The sequence below is a fragment of the Vipera ursinii genome, assembly GCF_947247035.1.
Source record: "Vipera ursinii genome assembly, chromosome: 1".
In the NCBI taxonomy this organism is placed as follows: domain Eukaryota; kingdom Metazoa; phylum Chordata; class Lepidosauria; order Squamata; family Viperidae; genus Vipera; species Vipera ursinii.
Window position 1 is genome coordinate 281,339,741 of NC_139512.1, and position 21,937 is coordinate 281,361,677.

Consider the following 21,937-nt stretch of genomic DNA (forward strand, 5'->3'; position numbering starts at 1 on the left):
ATGGTCATAATAAACCTTGACCATTTTCTTCAGCATCTTAGTGCATCTTAATAAAATTTGACAATTTTCTAAGTAATTTTTTTGGAATTAAAATTATCCCAATTAGTATTAGTAAATTGAAATTGGTTGTGATTTGTAGTTTATTTTAAGATTGCCTTCCACCAATCTGTTGCTTGTTAGACCATAATACCTGTAATTCATATGAATTATACCCAAGCAGTTGAGGAAAGTATCAGTAGAAAATGCTGCTTTAGTTTCAGTCTGTGTTCTACTTGATGAATATGTTTAATAACAAAGTGATTCCTTTCCATACCAGGTGTTGTGGTGGAAACATTGTGAAAATCTAAAATTTGGGGCTCCCTCCCCAAATTTTTAATTATTTATGGTATGGCACTGTACTGCCCGTGTGTAACATGGTGAGAATGAAGTGTGCCACAGAAATTGTGATCCAAGCTTTCTAGGGAGTACTAAAGTTGTGTTGTACTATATCAGTTCATCTTATAAAATGTCCTATTGAGTTTAGTGGAACTTACTTTGAGTTACTGTACACAATACAGGATTACATCTCAGAAATGTGGTAGCTTATTTGGGGCTCAAATGAACTGCCTTGGAAAATGATATCCTGTCATATGCTAAGTGACCTATTTCTTATTTAATGCACTGGCGTAATGGATTGACAAGATGACAAGATTCTGCAAGGGATAAATTCTGATGACTGATGGGATCTTACAACCAAATAACTAAATGTGAAGATTTTTTTTAATAATGTATAAAAAGGCAATGTGTACTGGAAGACCATTCCTCCTGGAGGAAGTAGGAAATCAATTTTCTGACTACAACAATCATTTTCTAACAGCTATTTCTCATTTTAAGAAAAATAACCAACGCTTGATAACATAGTAGACATTTTTTCCATACCAATTATTACTTTATTCTTGTCATAGCAAAAAGAAAAATGCTAAAGGCACCCAGTTTTTGCAGCTAGGATAAGCACTAGCTTAGAAAAGACACTGACAACAAATAAGAAACTGAACTGTCTTATGCATAAGGAAAGAATGTAAGTACCACTGGCTGTTTGTTACACATGGTTGGCTAAGATTATGAGGAAATGGTTGAATATTAATATTTTTCTGCTCCAGCAATTTCATTTTGAAGGACAAGATCCTTTTTTTGAGATTCTTTGCTAATGTCAGGTTTTAATCTTCATGACACAAATTCAACTATTCCAGGCTATCTTTTTGCAGTTCTCTCAATCAGCATGAGTTTCTACAAAGGTATCTGCTAACGCTAGAATTGTAAATAAACCGTGATTGATAGTTGTATGTACCTGGAGGAAGTTTAAACATACAAAAGAGTCATCTACCTTGATTGTTGTATTTTCACTGAACCTCAGATGATTCACTTTAAAAATATAACATTAGGGGAAAATGTGGCCTTTTCAGATAAACATAGTGGTTATCTGAACTACTATGTTTACAGGAGAAAGGAGGTCACACAGGTGCTCCTTTCCCTGCTGCAACAGCAGCCCAAAAGGGCTCAGGAAACAAAAACCAGCCAAGGCTGTTGCGGGCCCTGTGCTGGCACGTAATTTGGCTTACCTCACTTCTGCCAGTTTTAGTGGTAACACTAAGCTCAGGGGCCCAAGGAATGCACAAAGGTGAATATGAGCTGCTTCAGCTTCACCTCTCCAGAGGACTCCATAGACATAACCCTGCGGTTTTCTTGTCAACAATATAGAAGTGTTTTGGCATTGCCTCCTGTAAAGACTGTTTTTAATTTTATAATCTGACCTAGTCATGTGATTTCCTGGTGGTCTCCAATCCTGATCCTGCTTTGGTTTTTTTAAAAAAAATTAGCCAAAGTCAGCTAGCATTGATACCTCTTAAAATAAATGTAGTTTTTCTGTTTGTGTAATTTATTATATACGATCAAACCCTATATTCCTACAAACTATGCTGAGCTGGTTTTGTGTAATGGTAACATTAGGGACCACTCCGGTGGGAAGGTAACAGCGTTCCATGCGCCTTTGGCGTCTAGTCATGCCGGCCACATGACCACGGAGACATCCTCGGACAAGCGCTGGCTCTTCGGCTTTGAAACGGAGATGAGCACCGGCCCCTAGAGTTGGAAACGACTAGCACACATGTGCGGGGGAACCTTTACCTTTTAACATGTCATGACACTTCATACTTTTTGTTGGAACATGACATCAAGTATTAACCTATAATTCCTATTTTTTTAAAAAAAAAACCCTGCATCAAAGCTGGCAAACATCTTAAACTTTTTATATATTAAGCCTACACATTCATTTCCCAGCACATGGTATTGTGCTATATGTATATATATTTGTCATTTTGAGTTTTCATTAGAGTTTTCAATTGTATGGATTACAGATTACTATAGATATTTTAACTCAGGAGTCTCCAACCCCCGGTCCGTGGACCGGCACTGGTCCACACAAATAAGCGAAGCCCCATGGTATGTAGGCAGCACGCAAAACCACACCCTCTCCTGTCTGAGAAAAACCCTTTCTTCATGCAACCGGTCCCCGGAGCGCAAAAGGTTGTGGGCCGCTGCTTTTCTGAAATTATTACTGCATTGTGTAAGCTGATGAGTCAGGGTACCAATTTAGCACCAACTCTGCTCCACAAGATCAGACCACTTTCAGTCAGAAACATTAGATCCCCTTTCTTTTTTTCCATTACATTTGTTATAATCCATGTCATTTATCATTTACTCCTACATTCTATGCTGCAGCCTTCTGTATATCACAGCTGGGCCCACAAATATTGATCTCAATTGCCCATCATGGTTTTGGTGATCCAAGACTCACATAACATTTTTTTTCAGTAATACAGAGAAAATACAGAAGTTACCAAATTGAGTCCCTCCCCACCCCATGGCACATTTCCTGCAAATGGTAAGATTGGGACCAGTTGAGCACATTTGGGCCAATCTGCCACAAGTGCTATCAAACCCATGCCTATAATACGGACATATTTCTGAATTGTCAAGCTACAGAGGGGGCTTCGTGGCTACACATTAAAGGGAAGGAGGCATTCAGTATAGCTGTGACTACACCAAGCAGCATCTCAAAAGAAAAAGACTTTCTTTGGGCTTTTTAATACAATGCATTTATAAAGACACCGTATGAATTTTGGAAAGTCCTACTACAACTAAAAGTAAACAATTTGCAATGTAGTTCATGGTTATCCCCGCTGCAAACAGAAATGGAGGAACTGAAAAATAATAGTCGATGACTGTTAAATATCTTGGCAGCCCTCCAGACTGGAACTCAAAATTATTCTTGCGGAATACCATTGCCAGTACGGACTTTTATCTTCCACTTCGATCATCCGTCAGGTTCGTACTACCATCCGGGCTGGGTCTCCGCACCATTGTTCTCACGGCAGGCTCAATACGGTAGCAACACGCCTGGGAAGACGGATTTTATAAGCGAGTTTCCCTCCGAGCTTGCATTTCGACAAAAAGCCGCCGCTGAACGCTCCGGCTCAAAACAGAAAGGCAGCCTTCAAACCCGCCCGCTCTTTCCCATTACGGTTGTTTCGCCGTTCCGACAGCCTTTACACCTGAATGCCACTGAGGCAACGCTAGTAATACACTGCCTCCATCAAGCTAGCCTCATCGGGGACAGTCGTCACTTTTCCGCTTCCATTTGGGTTTGGGTACTCTAGAGAATTAGGGACACAGTGGCTCAGGACGCTGAGCTTGTCGATCGGAAGGTTGGTGGGTCAAATCCCTAGTGCTGCGTAGCAGAGTGAGCGCCTGTTACTCATCCCAGCTTCTGCCAACCTAGCAGTTCGAAAGCACATAAAAAATGCAAGTAGAAAAATAGGGACCACTACGGTGGGAAGGTAACAGCATTCCATGCGCCTTTGGCGTCTAGTCATGCCGGCCACATGACCACGGAGACATCCTCAGACAAGCGCTGGCTCTTCGGCTTTGAAACGGAGATGAGCACCGGCCCCTAGAGTCGGAAACGACTAGCACGCATGTATGGGGAACCTTTACCTTTACTCTAGAGAAAAGCAGTGTTCCAATATCTGAGGGGGTGCCACAAAGAGGAGGGGGGGTCAGTTTATTTCTCAAAGCACCAGAAGGCAGGACAAGAAACCATGGATGGAAACTGATCAAAGAATTAAGGAGAAACGTCCTAACAGCGGGGACAATTAACCAGTGGAACAGCCTGCCGTCAGACGTTGTGGGTGCTTCATCCCCGGAGGTTTTTTAAGAAGAGGCTGGACAGCCGCTTGTCTGGAATGGCGTAGGATCTCCTGCTTGAGCAGGGGGCTGGACTGGAAGACCTTCAGGATCCCCTCCAGCTCTATTCTGATTCTGATTTCAGCGCTTTGAAATTCCCGCCCTCCTTGGACTCTGAACGAAAACGGCTGCTCTCGGCTCTTCCTCAATTGTGGGCGCAAGACGGGGAGAAGCCCCGCCCCCGTCCTTCAGTTTCCCGCTCTATTCCTGCTGCCTCCGCTTTGGAAGTGTGGCGCGGCTCAAGTTCGATGCCCTCCAGCCCCTCCCTTAGCGAGCGTTCCAACGGAGGGCTCGACGTGATACGTCACAAACCTTCCTTTCGCTTTCCTTTGGGGAACTGGAGCGGGGTCTTTTTTCGGGATCCGGAAGCTCCGCTCGGAGATTTGGAGGCTGGGCGAGGGGAATGGAGTGTAAATATGGGCGGTGGGAGACCTGGGCTTCGTAGGGAAGGCGCTGTAGGTCTGCGTCCCACAATCACGGGGCGGCCCACTGTTACCTAGGCTAACTATTGGGAAAAGGAGGAATGCGGAATAGCTCAAGAGAAGGAGAATAGCAGTGGCATAGGTCGTAGGGTATAACAAAACGAAAGAGGTATTACGATACACACGATATAGGAGGCACTGAATTGGATTTTGTATATAATACTGTCTGGCTGGGTTAATTCTCTTCTTCGGCTGGAGCACATTGAGAAACTCGATTTTGGAATGATTTGCCACAGATCTTTTGGCATTATTTAAACATCTGTTATTTAAGAAATCTTGTTAACAATGGCTATGGAGATTCTCATTCGTCCAGGTCATGGTTGTCCCAAAGGTGTTTTTTTTCCCCAAAAGGCAACTAGACTTTGCTTTTCCTTGAAGATGTTTCACTTTTCATCCATGGTCAGAACTGAAGAAGCCTCTTGGATGAGACATGAAACATCTTCCAAGGGAAAACAAAGAAAGTCCAGTTGACTTTTGAAAAAGCGCCTTTTATTGGATATTCCTATACTTTTGTTTAAAAACTGGAACAAAAACTAAAGATACTTTAGAGCATCTACAAAATGCATTCATTGGGTAAATTAAGGTCTCTTACCTTGAACAGGAGGTTGAGTTAGAAGACCTGCAAGGTCCTTTCTAACCCTATTATTCTATGTTCTAAATCAGAGAGTGTGACTGATGTTATTGTTGGACTGCAGTTGGAGTCTTCAAAAACATATTCTACAATTGCTCATATTTGATGTAATGGTCATAGGACTGCCAATTTGCTTTTTAGTAACAAGGATTGCTTGCAGGCTTGTATAGGAACATCCCTGAGATGATGGATATTGTATGTGTGGGTAGACAAAAGAACTTGAATATCACTTTGGAAAGACTAAGCTGTGCAGGACATGAAACGGTGAACAATATAAGCATCACAATTTGTAGACAGGCATCCTAGTTTCAACCTGATGGTACTCTTTGTTTTTCATGAATCACTTGGAACAGGAGGGAATAGAAGATAACAGGTGCTGGGGGTTGTTTAAAATTAGACCATTGGTTCAATGTAGCTTATGTTCAGATAGTTGCCTATTTTGGTTTTAAATAAACAGTAAACTGTTAAAAGACAAGCAAGGTGTGAAGGTAGCAACACTGTACTTATTCACATTAACTGCATTTTTCTGCAGCAGCTGTATGATTCCAGAATAAAGTGTAGCTGTTTTAAGGCCTTGCAAACCAATGCTGCCTTGGCATATTTTAGAGAATTTCTTTATTTTCAGAAGAATGCACAGCCACACTTTTTCCACTTTAAATGAGCATAAAAATACTTACTGCATCTTTCTAAAATGTAAGACAATATGATGAGGAACGTGTTTGTGCATTTTTAATAAAATCTATTTCCTAAATAATTTTTTATATCTACTTTTAGGCAAAAAGACTTAAGAAAAATGAGGAACCGAAATTTGCACTAAAATGAGTTCATAATCTGTATTTTCCCACTTTGTACAGATATTTTATACATAATAAATTTAAATAATTTTTCTGTAAACAAGCTGTGTCAGGTAAGTGCCTTGATATACTAACACAATAACCCTATTTTGTATCTTGAGTATGTGTGTACAAAATATTTAGAAGTATATTGATCCATAGATTTTAGGGGAAAAGTATCAGAAAGAAGATTTCTTAAGAGATAGTTTTCTCTCAGAATTATATACTCTGCTTTTATCAGAAACTAATTTATAGTTTTAAGGTATCTAGAGTTAAGCAAATTGAAGTAGAAGATATTTTAGTTAGATCCTATGTATGCTTCAAGAACCTCTGTCTGTTATTAGAAATATTTGCAGGAGATGACAAGGCTGAGCCTGAGGGAGGGGGTCAAAGGCGTCATAAGTCACGAGTCCCTGCACACCCACAAAAGATCTAAATCCAGTCCATCTTAAATGCTTTCTTATTCCCATTCATTTCCCTTGACTGTTAGTAGGTTAGATTTTTGTAGAGAGCTTAAGTTTTCAATGAATCCTTATACTTATTTGAATTGCCTGAATCTCCTGATTTCACCAGTGTGTGACAATAGTAGTAGAAACAAGGCATGTGTAAAAAAAATTCCATTTATACCTAGCATTTCTCTAATAGTCAAATGTTCACTGATGAGTACAATTACTTTTATAGTCTTATAAAATTAATTATGAAATTATGCTTCTAGGAATTGTTGTGTGTAACATCTTTTAGATAACTTATGAAAGTTGTAAATAAATAGTCAAGTCATCTTTGGCAGGGGGCATTACAAGTAGTTTTCATGTTATAAAGACAAATGGGACTGGAATTGCCATTGGTAAGCAATGCAGTGGTAAAATGACTTTTCCTGTGACTGTGCTGCTTAGGGATGGCAATCCCAGTTGCTGTCGTTAAGAGAGCACTGTGCGGTCATTAAACACGGACCTTACATGACCGTGACTTCCAACTTCTTGCTCGCTTCCCCATTTACTTTCCTACTGGAAAGTCAGCAGGAAACTGGAAATGGCACTAGCATGATAGCAGCTTGCTGCAACATTGATCTCAGACACTGCGATGGCTGAAACTCTGTAGATCAATCGTAAGTGCCCCTTGTTAAGTACTGTCGCAAGTTTGAACTGTTGCTGACACGGCTGTAATCCAAACACCACTTGTATGTGCATGCTGCATTGGGTGTGCATGTGCATTCTGATTATTGAACAGGTATGCTGATTTTTTTCTACTTAAGAGATTAATAATACTTTTTTTCCCTCTACAATTGTCTGTTCCCAGTCATGCCTACATTAAAAAAATTTCGTGCTATAATGCATATGAATAAATGGAGATTAAGAAGAACGTCTACTTTGGATGAGATCAAGACAGATGTCTCGTTTTTATATCCCCCTCCGAATGGGGGTTGGGGTTGGGTTGTAGTCTTAGCTGCTGCTACTCACTGCTTGCTCGTCAGTGGATTTCATAGCGCCTTTGGTGTTTACATGCTGCCCCTTCTTGACACTTTTAAATCAAGTAACTCGCAGATAGGTAGGTCATTGTTACATTAAGATTCCCAGCATAGCTTTGATATATTGTACTGCAGTTTTGTTTATAATTATATCTTGCTTAACAAGATAAGCAAGCAACCATTTGTAAGCAAATGGTTTAAACCAAGGGTCTCTAACCTGTGGGTCGCAGCCCACTACTGGGCCATGGCCTGTTGGCCACCTGGCCACATGAATGGCTGGCCAGTGTGTGTATGTGTCGCATGCGCGTGCACGAGCGCACTCACTCCCCACTCATGCTAGCACTGCCACAAGAGCCTACCTGACCTTCACTTGGGTGCAAACAGTTCCGTTACATGCAGGTGCTAATGCTGCCCTGAGCATTGCATGGGCGCTAGTGGCCCCGTTTGTGGTGCCCGTGTGCTCGCGGCACATGCATGCATAAAGGTGCCTGCCCTTTCCTTTCCCTCCAGGCTGCCAACCCAAAAAGATTGGGGACCTCTGGTTTAAACTAAATGGCAATGCTCTTGAAAACTACAAGAATTAGAGTTATTTACATCAGTGAAACATACAAGTAATTTCATAGTACTATTTTTTATATGTTTAATTAAATATATTTGTCTTTTTAAGCTTGGATTGGATCTATCAGCTATGCTTTCATTATGATTTTTGGCCCTATTTCTGGAAAACTTCTGGTGAAGTATGGAGCTATAAAAGTGGCGATAATTGGAAATATAGTGACCATAGGTGGTCTGGTGTGGTCATCCTATAGTCATAATTTACCAATGCTGTTTTTCACTCATGGAATCATTGTTGGTGTGGGATCAAGTCTGGCCTACACTCCAGGTAACACTTTACATTAAAATAAAATTTTGTCACACATTTCTTCTGTTTTTGAAAATGTATTTTTGCTTTGCTTTTGTGATGGAAAAATAATGTAGATAGCACTTTTTCATGAAAAAATAATAACTGCATTCTTTGTTTTGAAAGGTGTAATTCATAAACATATATGGAACAAGTTATCATACACTTTAATTTTCTAAAATAACTTATAAAGGGTTTGAAATTGTAAAAACTGGGGGAAAAAACCTACTGTTTAAAGACACTAAAAAATAGAAGCAAATAAGATTTTGCATCTTGTATTTTTTTAGTTTATTGGGCTTTAATTAAAAGCTTGCAACCTAAACACAGCTTCACGTTTTTGCAAATCATATAAATTATTTCATTTTAATAAATGAATGTTACAGCAAAAATAAATATTTGATTTTATAACAGTTTTATAAATGTGCTAAATGTTTTATAAATCTGCTAAATGTGATATTTTCTCAGAGAGCTATGTAACATCCATTAGGAGGAAAGTGAATATAAAGGAAATATGCATTTTAAAAACTGCATCCTATGCAGTATGGGAAGTTAATAAAAGTTCTGTTTGTTATTTACAGTGGAAAAACAATTTGCTAGGGCTAGAAAATCATTTCTACCTGGAGGTACTTTATATTCCACAAAGAACTGATTATATTTCATCTGTATCATTAGAGAGAGGGACTCAGATCGATGCAAACGAAAATCATCTATAAGATACACATTTTAGCAATTATGGAGTCCAGGAAAAAAAAACCCCATTAAAACTACTTTCCTAACTCATACTGGCCACAGTTGTTCCCTTATCACCTCCATTATCGCTTTCTATCAACAGGTCTCTCAGCTTGCAAAAAGTTGTTAGTATATAATTTTCAATGGGAGTGAAGGAATTAAATAAATGACCCGTGTAATAAGTGTAATACATTTATTTATTTATTTAAAAAAAATTAAATGTAAATGGAATCAAATTTAGTTTAAAAAATAAAAAGGTAAAGGTTTCCCCTTGCCCAGTTGTGTTTGACACTAGGGGGCAGTGCTCATATCCAGCTGAGGGAGCCAGCATTGTCTGAAGATACTTCTGTGATCATGTGGCCAGCATGACTATATGCCAAGCTGCCATAGTACCCCCTTCAAATTTAGTTGAACCTAACCCAAACTATTATTTTGGGGCATATCCAGTGGTGGGATTCAGTCAGTTTGCACCAGTTTGGCAGAACCAGTTGTTCACATATTTGAATCCCACCACTGGGCATATCTCATCTAGTATCCAGCCTGCCAGTCAGAGCTAATTTGGCTCTTAGTCCAAGGAACTCTGAGCAGCCATAATGTAAAATAGGCTTTGAGAATTTCGACTCCTGGGTTATTTTCTACGGCTCCAGAATACCCTCTTCATCATATTGTTAGAGAAGGGGCAAAATGCCTGAATTCAAGGCATAATGTTAAACAATTATCAAAATCAGCAATATGTTGATTTTTTAAAAAGTTGAACAAATGTATTAAAACCTCATCCTGCCCATCACAAAGGGAGGAAATCCCAGTTATTTCATTCATCAGATTTGAAATTAGTTTGGCTTGCAAATGACCTCAAGCATACGTGCAGCTGAGAGCAAGCCTCATAGAACCATGGTTTTTAATTGGGACCAATGAAAAGTAATGGCTGTGTGCATAAGCTTTCTCCTTTCCCAGATATCTTTCTCATGTTTAATAAAAAAAAGGAGTGAGAAGTGATTGGACTTCAATATAAAACTACTTTAAATTACTGTATTTCTTGATAGGCCTTATAATGGTTAGCCTTTACTTTACCACAAGGCGCTCATTTGCCACTGGATTGGTGATGGCTGGAGGGGCTGCAGGAACTTTCGTACAGAATAGACTTCAGTATTATCTAATTCAGAAACTTGGATGGAGACATAGTTTGCGTGTATATAGTGGAATTCTATCCATATGCATTTTTGCTGGATTTGCATACAAGCCTCTTCAAAAACGTACGTAACTGCTTTAGGCGTTTTTAATTAAATATCTCCTTTTCCATGTTGGAGGGGGAGGGAATCCACATTTGGTAAAAAGAATAATGCAAAATAGCACAAAGAGTTCTTTGCAGGCTTTTGAATTCTCCTAAATCGGGTCCCCAACCCCCAGTCAGTGGATCAGTACTAGGCCACGGCATGCCAGCAACCGGGCTGCACAAAGAAGCAAAGCTCCATCCTCAGTATGCAGGCAGTATTTGAAACCACACACCCTCCGGTCCACGGAAAAACCTCTCTCCACGGAACCGGTTACTGGTGCCCAAAATGTTGGGGACCTCTGCCCTAAACAGTGACTCATACGAAACAGACCTTCCCCAATAAATAAGTAACAAAATAAGAATAAAAAGTAAGTAAATCCAACATTAGGACAAGTACTGCAACCATGTTTGCAATTTGATCTCAACCTGGGATATGGATTATAGACTGAATGCTCCAATGGACAGTGTCATATAGCAAATGGAAATTATGTAAGAGGTGCATGATTCAACACAGCCGCTTGTTGGCTTTTCTTCTCTTGAATAGAAGGGGGGAAAATTGGCAGATGTTATTTATCCCTCAAGAATAAGAAATTGCGCATTAAATTAAAACTTTATTTCAGAATCCTTTCATAGACAGCTTCCCAAAGACCCTTTTTCATTTTATTTAAATTGGGGCAAGTCTTTAATAAGATAATATATAACCCTTGACTACATATGGGAATTATACATTACAAACATCTCAGGACTATTTTGAAAAGGTAGCTATATATCTATTTTTCCCTCATCTTATAATATCTAATTTAATTTTCTCTATCTGGATGTGGGTAAGATGTAGCAGCCAATAATGTGGAATAGAGTAGAAAGTGTATACAGTATCTTGAAGTCATAAATTTATTGGGCATGTGAGTAGGTAAGAACTTGATATGCCTTAAGAGTGCAGTAGAAATAGGTTTCACAATCATGTGTTTTATTAGGGATGTGGGTATCTGACCCTTGGCGATCCCGTGGACCATAGCATGTGTCCTTTTCTATCTCCCAGAGTCTGCCCAAACCCATGCCCACCGCATCAATGACGCTATCTAATGACATCCTCTGCTGTCCTCTTCTCCTTTTGCCTTTGGGTTTTCTAATGAGCCCTCTCTTCTCATTTGGTAGCCAAAGTATTTGAGGTTCACCTTCAATATCTGTCCATCCAAAGGACAGTCAGGGTTGATTTCCTTTAGGATTAAGTTACGTTAAGAGGCTGAATATAAACGCAAGCTCCGTTTCATATGGCCTTGCAATAGCTAGGTGTCAAACTCAATTTCATTGAGGGCCGCATCAGCACTGCGGTTGCCCTCAGGGAGCCGGGTGGTTATGGCCATGGTGGGCGTGGCCTACTGGGTGGGCGTGGCTAGAGTGCGTATGGCCTACTGGGTGGGCATGGCCAGCTCTACATCGTTCGAATCCAGGGTGCCTATGGGGGCCTGGGCAGGAGTGGGACAGATCTGAGGGTCTCTGGTGGAAGGAGGGTCTCTAGGCCAGGGCCAAGGCAGTGGGGGCCGTTCCCTCACTGTTTCCAGGATGGCTTCGCGGGCCACATGAAACCACTTTGCGGGCTGGATCCGCCCCCCGGGCCTTGTGTTTGACATGTCTGAACTTAAGAAAGTCAGCATGTTTTACCCTTATTTTTTATTTTTTTGGTTTCTCAGATCTCAGAGGTATTTCACTACAGATTTTTTGAAAACTTCTACTCTTCCTAAATTACCTTTAGCACTACTCTCATTTATCTTTCTGTCTCCAGTCTAAGTTGGGTTTTTGAGTTGATAAGAATTCAGGAGACAACTAGCTCAGCTATCATCAATAAAGAGACCTGTCATTTGACTATTTGCTTATTTTATTTAATTGAATAAATTTATAGGGCAGCATTTGGGAACAGAAAAGCTATCATAGATTACTTAGGAAAGACCCTATCAGTTTGATTTCTAATAGAAGATAAATTTATGCTGCTGGGAAATAGTGTAGTTTAATTTCTGAAATTTATGTTTCCTATACCTTTCATTTTTGATTTTGATTTTGGATAAACATGCTTGGAAAAAAGACTGCTCTCAGTTTAATACCTCTGAACCTAGGGCCTAGGACTGCACTAAAGCAACCTGATTAATTTCTTAAATCACCCATGCTGTTTGCTTCTAGGAATGCAAATTACAGATGCAGAGCAATTAAGTAGTTGCTTCAAGTATCTAGAACAAATTTCCTTAACTGAGGGAAAACTGAGTTAAATTGCAGCTCCCATTATCCTGTCAACCCTATAAAGTAGACTAGACTAAGAAATCAACGCCACATACTGTAGGTCTAAAACTTCTTTTGTTAGAATAGCTGTAGTGGGGAAAAATCTTGCAACGCCCAATGGGCTTCCTTTTAACCCTCATTTTATCTTTCTGTGAACTGCGGAGGAATGTGTCTGAGATGTTTACTCAAATTAGTTTCTTGGAATGGACGTAAGCCATACTTGTTTGATTGTTGCCTTGGTAGTGGCTTATCCTCACGTTTTTCAAGGCCATTCCTTATGCCTCTTACACATTCCCACCTAGCATGCTGGCTGCATTTTGGAAGTTGTAGGCACCAGGATAGGAAAAGGCTGGTGTGCTGCCCATTCGTGATAAAAATAAACTTTTTATGTCACACGGAACTCATTCCCTCTAATGGCTATACCTGCTCCGGCCTTGTTCAGCAAGTAATGTTAGCATAGGTTCTGATGGTACATAAAATCATTCTTTTCAATTATCCTGAAAATAATGGGTTAAACATCACACAAATCTGTCTTGTGCTCATTTGTTATATGCTTTTTATATGTTATGTGGGTTGCACATAAATGTTGCATTTATTGCTTTCTGATGGAATTCATCAGTATTCTAGGGCACTGTGTAAATAGCAGCAATAATTTCTCTTGTTTTTACTTTGTATTTTAAAGATAGAACTCATCCAAGTGTAGTTGAAAAATTTAAAACATCGCCACTAAGAGGTTTTATAGTTGACTTAGGTTTATGGAAAGATCGTATTTTCGAGGTATGGGTCAGTTCTCTTGGATTAGCAAAATTTGGGTTCTACATACCTTTTGTGCATATGGTAAGTGATCGTTACTGTTTTTTGGCTTTTCTGTTATAGTTCAGAATGCTTAGTTTTATAGTAGATAAGATAATCTTTATTGTCATTTTTTACTGTGGGCACAACAGCACACATCAAAATGAAATTTAGTTGTCCGCTCTCAAAGTGAAACACATACATGACACACACCTAAAATATACTATATACAACATATGTATAGACCCACATCCCTACATATACATAGCAATAAAATATTAAATACTGTCCATCGTCAATATATAAGGAGGATATAAGAGGAAGCCTGAGAGTTCACAAGGTTATAGCATATGTAAAACCTGTATATTCTATATATTTTAAGACATGTAGCTAGCATTTAATCTTTTCCAGTCTTTTAATCCTTAACTCAATTTTGGAGAAGGGCCACATCAATCTGGGCCAAGTTCATGTATTTTTAGTAGGTATAAGATTGCCATTTGTGCATAATAGGTAAGTGGTCACTGTGAACAAGAGTAACTTTGTTTCAATAATGTCAGATACACCAACTGCAGTCTTGTCTGCAGTAACTTTCAAAACTTGAATAATACTTGGCGGATGATCTTTGAAGGATATTTTTGTAAGAAAACACGGTGTCATTGCCTCAGGACCTAAATTTGGTGTCCTCTTCATGTATTGGATCAAATCCCATAGTCCCCTCTCAGTTTAATTTTTGGCAATGTATTATGGAGGTACCAAATTTGAGAACACTAATGTGTCCAATGAAGGCAGAAGTGTCAAAAAGGGAGTATGAAATGTTTGGATTCTCAATCAGTCACATCTATTTTTTTGCTGACAATTTCTATAAACCTTTAAACAAGTGTCACTAAATTTGCGGCTATATTTAATTACTAGGTTAGCTTAATCATGACTAGTGTTCACCAAACAGAACACTTTCAAAAATGTTAAAAATAGCTGTTGCTTTTCTTGCAGATGAAACTTGCAGGTGATTTGGGTATTCCTTTGGAGAAAGCATCCTACATTATGGTAGGACTTGGAGTAAGCAGCATGATTAGTTGTCTTCTGTTTGGAAAAATTTGTGATATTGAAAATATCGACCGACTTTATATTAACCAGGCATCCATATTATCTGTTGGTAAGTTTCATAGTAAGCTTCTGAAATTTGCCTGAAATTTTTTTAAAAAAGTTAATAAAGCTTTATGGTTCTAGAACTAGAAGCATCTAGAGTATCACTTCTAGATCTAGAAGCATCTAGATATCAGTTATGTCAGCACAACTGCAAGTTAACACCGTGCCTTATGTTAACTGTTGTCAAGTCTTCTTGGGGCCATTCTTGAGATTGCTTGAATTCCAGTTCCCCACAGTCACTGGTGAACATGACGACTAGGAATTAGGGAAATGGAATCTGACTCATGTGGTGGGTTCTAGATTGAGAAAACCTGACTTCCTTGTGGTACTCCAGCAGGAGGCACTGGACACTTGGAACCAATGCACAGGTTCCTGAATATGCTGGTGATGACCTATAAAGCCCTAAATGGCCTGGGTGCGGACTATCTAAGGGAACACCTGCTGCCGGCATCAACTTCCCATCCTGTGCGCTCCCATAGGGAGGGCCTCCTTAGGGTGCCACCGGTCAGGGTATGCCGGCAGGTGATCCCCAGAGGGAGGGCATTCTCTGTGGGTGCGCCTGCCCTTTGGAATGATTTACCTGTGGAACTCCAGACTGCCCCCAACCTGCGCTCATTTCGCCGGGACCTGAAAACCTGGCTTTTCGATCTATCTGGCCTGGACTGAGGGGGTTTTTAGTTTTAAGTTTTTAACATTGTTTTATTGTTGGGCTATTATTAATTTAATTCTTTTTAATTCTATTTTTATCTTAATTTTATATTGTCTTTTAAATATTGCCCTGTAAACCACCCTGAGTCCTTCGGGAATAGGGCAGTATAGAAAACTAACTAACTAACTAACTAACTAACTAACTAAATAAATATGTAGCATGGAAGATAGCTCACTACCGCTTACCAAATTTTTTGGTAAGGAGAACTAAAATATTGGAAATAAACAGTGGCAAAGCCTGATGATTGTTGCTGTATCTCAGTTTACCTTATAGGGTAAATAAATATGTTTTGTTCATGTTGAAACATACCTCCTTCGTCTTTTATTTTTCAGGTGTGGTATACTTTATTATTCCTCACTGCACATCTTTTGGCGCTCTTGTAGCCATTTGCTCCCTTTTGGGATTTTTTGATGCAGGAAACTATGTTCTCCTACCTGTCCTTACATTTGATTTGATGGGAGCAGAGAGGATGCCTGTTGCATGGGGATTTATGATGGCTGTCAATGCAATTAGCTGTTTTGGTCCACCCTTTGCAGGTAAACCAGTTAGTGTGATTGTATGATTTGTCTGTAAAGATACAACTGAACATTATTAGCCTAGAGAAAACTATATTGCTAACGTGCCCATGATCTGACTCTTCCTATGGCTTGCTTGCTTGCTTATTTATTTATTTAATTTTATTTATTTATTTTATATATCTGCAGTTCTCACAAGTATGGCACACAAAAAGAAGAAAAAACAATACATATTTAAAAACAGTCATTTTTCAAAACAATAAAGCAGCACCCAAGCAGGGAGAATGGTATTAGCCACAGTAAGATAGCATCACAGGATTTTCCCAGTCCGCTAGACCCTTAGGTCTGATGGCACAGGCAGGTCCTGAGGGACTTGCAGAATATTGAAAGGGATGGACCTAGCCTCACTTCTGGGGGTAGAAGATCTCATAATGGGAGTGCCACAGTGAAGACAGCCTGCTTGCTGGGACCCAAGTTTAAGTCCCTAATAGTTGGGACATGCAGCATCTTTCTCTGGCAGATTTGGTGGGCAAGCAGATATAATCAGGAAGAAGCAGTCCCTCACATCTCTCCTCCCCAACTACCACCACTTGGAATCAGCCCTGGAGAAAGGAAGTGCACTTGACCGGCACTGTACCATCCACCCCCAATCAATGTCAATCCAGAAGGACACCGTGGTCAATGGTATCAAAAACTACAGAGGGGTCAGGTAGGGCAAGGATGGGATACATGACTCCCATCTCTCACTTGCCAGGTTTCTTGAGGAGGGGGGGTGAGGCAAATTGACTTATCGCCAGAATCTGCTCCCATGATCCCCTGAACCAGTTTAATCAGGAAGGACATGGATCTAAAGAGCAGATGGCTGAGCTTGTAGCTCCAAAGACCCTGTTCACTTCCTCAGGTAAAAAAAGGTTAAAATCTGTTCAAATAGCAGGGCAACAGTCTTTTCTAGGTGTTTCCACTGGTCTTGCAACAAGACCAGGGTCTACCTGAGAATGTATCTGAGCAACTTTGTGCGACAGATGGCTGAGCATATTCCTCCTCATGCTCCTGCAAGAGGTTATCCGAGCCCTCTTAGCCACTCAGAAGCCCAGGAGGGCTCATGCCACCCAGAAGAGGATGGCAGGGCAGTTATCTGCATATATAATAAGAATAGAGAATTAATGATGCTTTGCCACACTTACAATACTACCACTAGTTAGGTCTTAATGGCATTTCTAGCCCATGCTTGAATTCATTGAGTGCCAGCAAAGCTTTAGATGTCTCTTCTCTTGCTTCATCTCTCTCAATTCCTCTATAGCATGCCAGGATTCCTGAAAGGGATGAGGTCACATGGGTGCAGTCTGATCCAAAGCCTCAGCCATCCCCTTATTCCAAGTGGTGACCAGAACGTTGCAGCACAATAACAGGAACAACTCCCACTCCCTTTGGAACCTATCTAGGTTCATTAGTCACCAGTGACTTTCCTCTTTCTTTTCTGCATATGCCCGTACAGGTAGCCCTTGTTTAATGACCATTCATTTAGCAACCATTTGAACTTATGACAGCACTGAACAAGTGGTAGTTACAGTGGGACTTTGTACCTACAACCATTGCAGTGTCCTGCAGTCACGTAATAACAATTTGTGTGGTTGGCTCCTCACAAAGTCAGTGGGGAAGCCAGCAGGAAGTCAGAAGCTGTGATCATATGAGGTTCTCGCTTAACGAACTGCTCCATTCTCATTTATTATTTATTTATTTATTTATTTATTATTGGGACTTATATGCCACCCTATCTCCCGAAGGACTCAGGGCGGCTAACAACAACAAAATACAATAATACAGAAGTTAAAAAAAAATTAAATTAATGGCCCCTGTAGAATAAATTAAAATTAAAATAAGTTAAAAATTAAAAACATAATTAAAATCCCTGTCAGTCCAGGTCAACCTGATGGAAAAGAAGTGTTTTGAGGCTACGGCGAAAGGACTGGAGATCTGGGGCCATCCGAAGCTCAAGGGGGAGCTGGTTCCATAGGGCTGGCGCTCCCACAGAGAAGGCCCTTCCCCTGGCGGTCGCCAGCCGACATTGTCTAGCCGATGGTACCCTGAGGAGGCCCTCTCTGTGTGAGCGCACTGAGCAATGGGAAGTCGTTCCCGGCAGCAGATGGTCCTGCAAGTATCCCGGGCCTAAGCCATGTAGGGCTTTAAAGGTAAGTACCAGCACCTTAAATCTCACCCGGAGGACAACCGGTAACAATGGCAACTGGGGACTGCCAGAACTGCTGCAGCTAAGAAATATTATCCCCCCTTTTTTAATATATATATATATATAAAACCACATTGCTAAATGATGGAGTTTCCAAACCCAATTAACATAATTAAACAAGGACCACTTGAATAGTTTTTGGGATCAGGAAGGTAGATGCTGTGATTACTTAAATCTTTTCTGACACTGAAATGTATGGCATCATTTGAAAGAAAATTCTGTTTTGGGAAAGAAAGCACAAAAATAAACAACATATTTTTGTTTCAGGTGCAATGTATGACATGTATGGCAGTTACACCATTGGCTTTGTAGTAACCGGGGTTTGCAATATTGCAGCAGCTGGTATTCTTGCTTTAATACCCTGGTTGCAAAGAGAAGCAGTCCAGTCAACAAAAAACTACATTAATGCTTCTGTATGTGTAATAACCAATACTATAGTACCTTGGCAATCTCCAAGTCCTTCATTAGGGGTAAGGAATATTTGATGATATTTCTTTCTCTAAACAAGAACATTCCTCCTCCTCCTCTTCCTCCTCCTCCTCCTCCTCCTCATTCGTGAATTCTATACCAGCCTGAATCTTTGGTAGGCAATTTATCACAAGGACCCTTTCGTGATATTAGCATTTCTGTTAAAAGGTGATAGAGAAATTAGTATAAAAACTTTATCATGGCATTTGTGATTTGCTGAAATAGGATGTGCCAGCTACATAGAGAGACTCATTTAAACATCTTAAGTTTAGCGATTTTGGCACAAATCCCTGCCCTTTGTATGGTTCCAGCTAATTTTTTAAAACTGCACCACAAGCAACATGTTTGGCTAATTTCTCCAGAGATTCCCCCCCATTCTGTTATTTTCTTTTTCACATTTTATTCATTTTTGTTCCTAGACAAATGCAAAGTATAAGAAGTACAGTTTCATTGCCATTTGGCTTTAAGAACCTTGAAGGCCCTTTTACTAAATGCTTGTGGTAGGGAGTAACTCACTCTGAAATAGCTTATGCCATTTTTGTCTGGGAAAAGGCTACGCTACACACTCTGGCAAAAATAAATAAATAAATCAGATGTTCATAAAGGAGGCCTGATATAATTACTGTTCCTGTCAGAAATGTGTTGAAAATGGTACTAAAAGCTGTTGAACCCATAGCATCTGAATGTCTAGACTGAGGCCTCAGTGCCCATCTGCCTCAAATACTGTACACTTAGTTCTTGTTTAGTGACCACAGTTGGGACCAGCAACTCAGTCATTAAGCAAAGTAGTTGCTAAATGAAGAATAATGTGACTGTTACTGTATAAGATTTTACTTCAGCCTTCCTGCTTACAGTATCAGAAGGATACAACTCCAGTTAGTAAGCCAAGTGGTTGGAAAGGTCTCCAAGTTTGATTCATGAGGAAGCTGGGTAAAAGGTGGAAACTTATAGCTCTCTCCCACCGACCCACCCCCGCCCTCTGGAATGCTCACCCTTGCACTGGGACAATTAGCAAGGAGGAAATTAATATTTATATTTAAAAACCTTGGTGAGGAAGTGATTACAAGAGAGTAAGGCTTGGGTTTTGGTTTGGGATTACAGTTCTTACAAGCTGGTTTAGGATGTTGGGAATTAAAATAATCTTTCTATATATTTGAAAATTGTCCCAAAGCGAAGATTGAGGGGTATATGGAAGGATGGCTTATAGCCAATGAATCTGAAAATTATTTAAATTACAGTTTTCAAAAGAAATTTGAATGGTGATCATGACAAATAGATGATAGACTTTTAAAATCAGATTATCTCAGATACATATTGCGAATTCAGATTAAAAAGAGGAAATGTCTTTGGTATAAATTTCCTCCTTATCTATTTTTTTTATCAAAATCTACTTCAATGTTTGTTTGTTGTTTGTTTTGTTGTTTTTTTGGTGGGAAAAAGGGGTGATTACTCCCTGTGTTCAGAGAATGTAAATACACTACTGAACTCCCGTCATTAATACTGTGTTTCATAATATATTTACTTGTTTTCTTACAGAGTATTAGTTCCTCGTTCACAAAATCAATGGTATCTCCTAAACAAAGTACATCAGGCCATTCAAAAGGATTCAGCATGAAGTCCTTTAAGAGCATACTAAAGTCAGATGCAGCATCATATAAGAATGTGACTCCACAAATGACCTCAGAACATAGGGCTTCTGTGGGTACTGTGGAATATATCAAGCCTGTCCAGGAGCATGAGGAGAGTACAGCCGAGCGGAAGCAAGATTCAGGCAAATCAGAGTTAGCATCTGTTCGAAGTCAAACTTCAGTCACCGTGACCCAGGCAGAACCCATTCCTTGTAGAAAAGAAGATGGAGCGGTCTTGAATGAGTATGAGGGAGATGATGAAGAAGAAGCAACTGGAGTGAGGCCTATGCAAGAGTTAACAGTGCCAGAACGATTTATGAGAAGGGAAAGGTCAGACTCTAAACAGTTGGAGCGCTTTCCTCACAGAAAAGAAGATGGGGTGGCCTTCTTAGATGAGTATGAGGAAGAGGAAGAAGAAGCTGAGATTACAACTGGAGTAAGGCCTGCTCAGGGGCTAACTGTGCCAGAACTATTTATGAGAAGGGAAAGGTCAGACTCTAAGCAGTTGGAGCATGTTTTTCACAGAAAAGAAGATGGGGTGGCCTTCTTAGATGAGTATGAGGAAGAGGAAGAAGAAGCTGAGATTACAACTGGAGTAAGGCCTGCTCAGGGGCTAACCGTGCCAGAACAATTTATGAGAAGGGAAAGGTCAGACTCTAAGCAGTTGGAGCATGTTTTTCACAGAAAAGAAGATGGGGTGGCCTTCTTAGATGAGTATGAGGAAGAGGAAGAAGAAGCTGAGATTACAACTGGAGTAAGGCCTGCTCAGGGGCTAACCGTGCCAGAACTATGTATGAGAAGGGAAAGGTCAGACTCTAAGCAGTTGGAGCACGTTTTTCACAGAAAAGAAGATGGAGTTGCTTTTTTAGATGACTTTATTAGTAGTGAGGAAGAGCACTTGAAATATATGCCTTCTGCCTCTCACAGAAAAGAAGATGGGACAGTGCTCTTGGAGGATATTGATGACCCTAATGTGTATCAAGAGCAGCTTAAAAGCACAGCTACATTGAGTCCAATGGAAGATGTAACCAAATCAGAAATGGCATCTGAAGAAAATGAAAGTTCCACATCATTGAAAGACTGAACGCACTTCCCCACAGAAAGAGCAATGATGTGATATTTGCTAAAGATGAAGTTGCAATTTACAGTCATAGTAGGACATAATAAGAATTCCTTAGTAATATTAATGGCATTTGATCTAGCACATCTTGATGACTTACTTGTAGTAATTTCCTTGTGTTATTCTGTATACATTTTTCATGCTTATTTACATAGCTTTTAACAAATAATTGTTTCCAAAATATTTGTTTGTTTTTCATTATTTTATAACTTAGATGTACCAACAATTTGAAAAGAACTGGGTTCCCAGCAGATATTAAAACCATTTGCTCATTTTGCTGCTTTTGGAAAATAAATGAGCCTTTAAAGTTTAAGTTATTTATACTTTGTAGCTAAATTGAGTTGAGATTAACATCCTATGCAACAAGATAAAATATGGAGCTCTAATTATTCTTTATCCTCTGTATTCTAGGTGAAAAATTTTGTTCATCACAGGGTGTGTATATTCA

The 21,937-nt window shown here is 39.8% G+C and overlaps 1 protein-coding gene across 1 annotated transcript; it reads left to right on the forward strand.

Moving 5' to 3' along the window:
- The first annotated feature begins 1,022 nt into the window (after positions 1-1,022).
- Positions 1,023-21,730, forward strand: LOC310632558 (uncharacterized protein). The gene is made up of 10 exons (XM_083349809.1): positions 1,023-1,057; positions 6,169-6,301; positions 7,524-7,772; positions 8,360-8,575; positions 10,366-10,579; positions 13,553-13,703; positions 14,649-14,811; positions 15,846-16,049; positions 18,541-18,743; positions 20,278-21,730. The coding sequence occupies exons 3-10, from the start codon at positions 7,526-7,528 to the stop codon at positions 21,451-21,453; spliced, it is 2,574 nt and encodes an 857-aa protein (XP_083205935.1). The 5' UTR covers positions 1,023-1,057; positions 6,169-6,301; positions 7,524-7,525; the 3' UTR covers positions 21,454-21,730.
- The last annotated feature ends 207 nt before the right edge of the window (positions 21,731-21,937 follow it).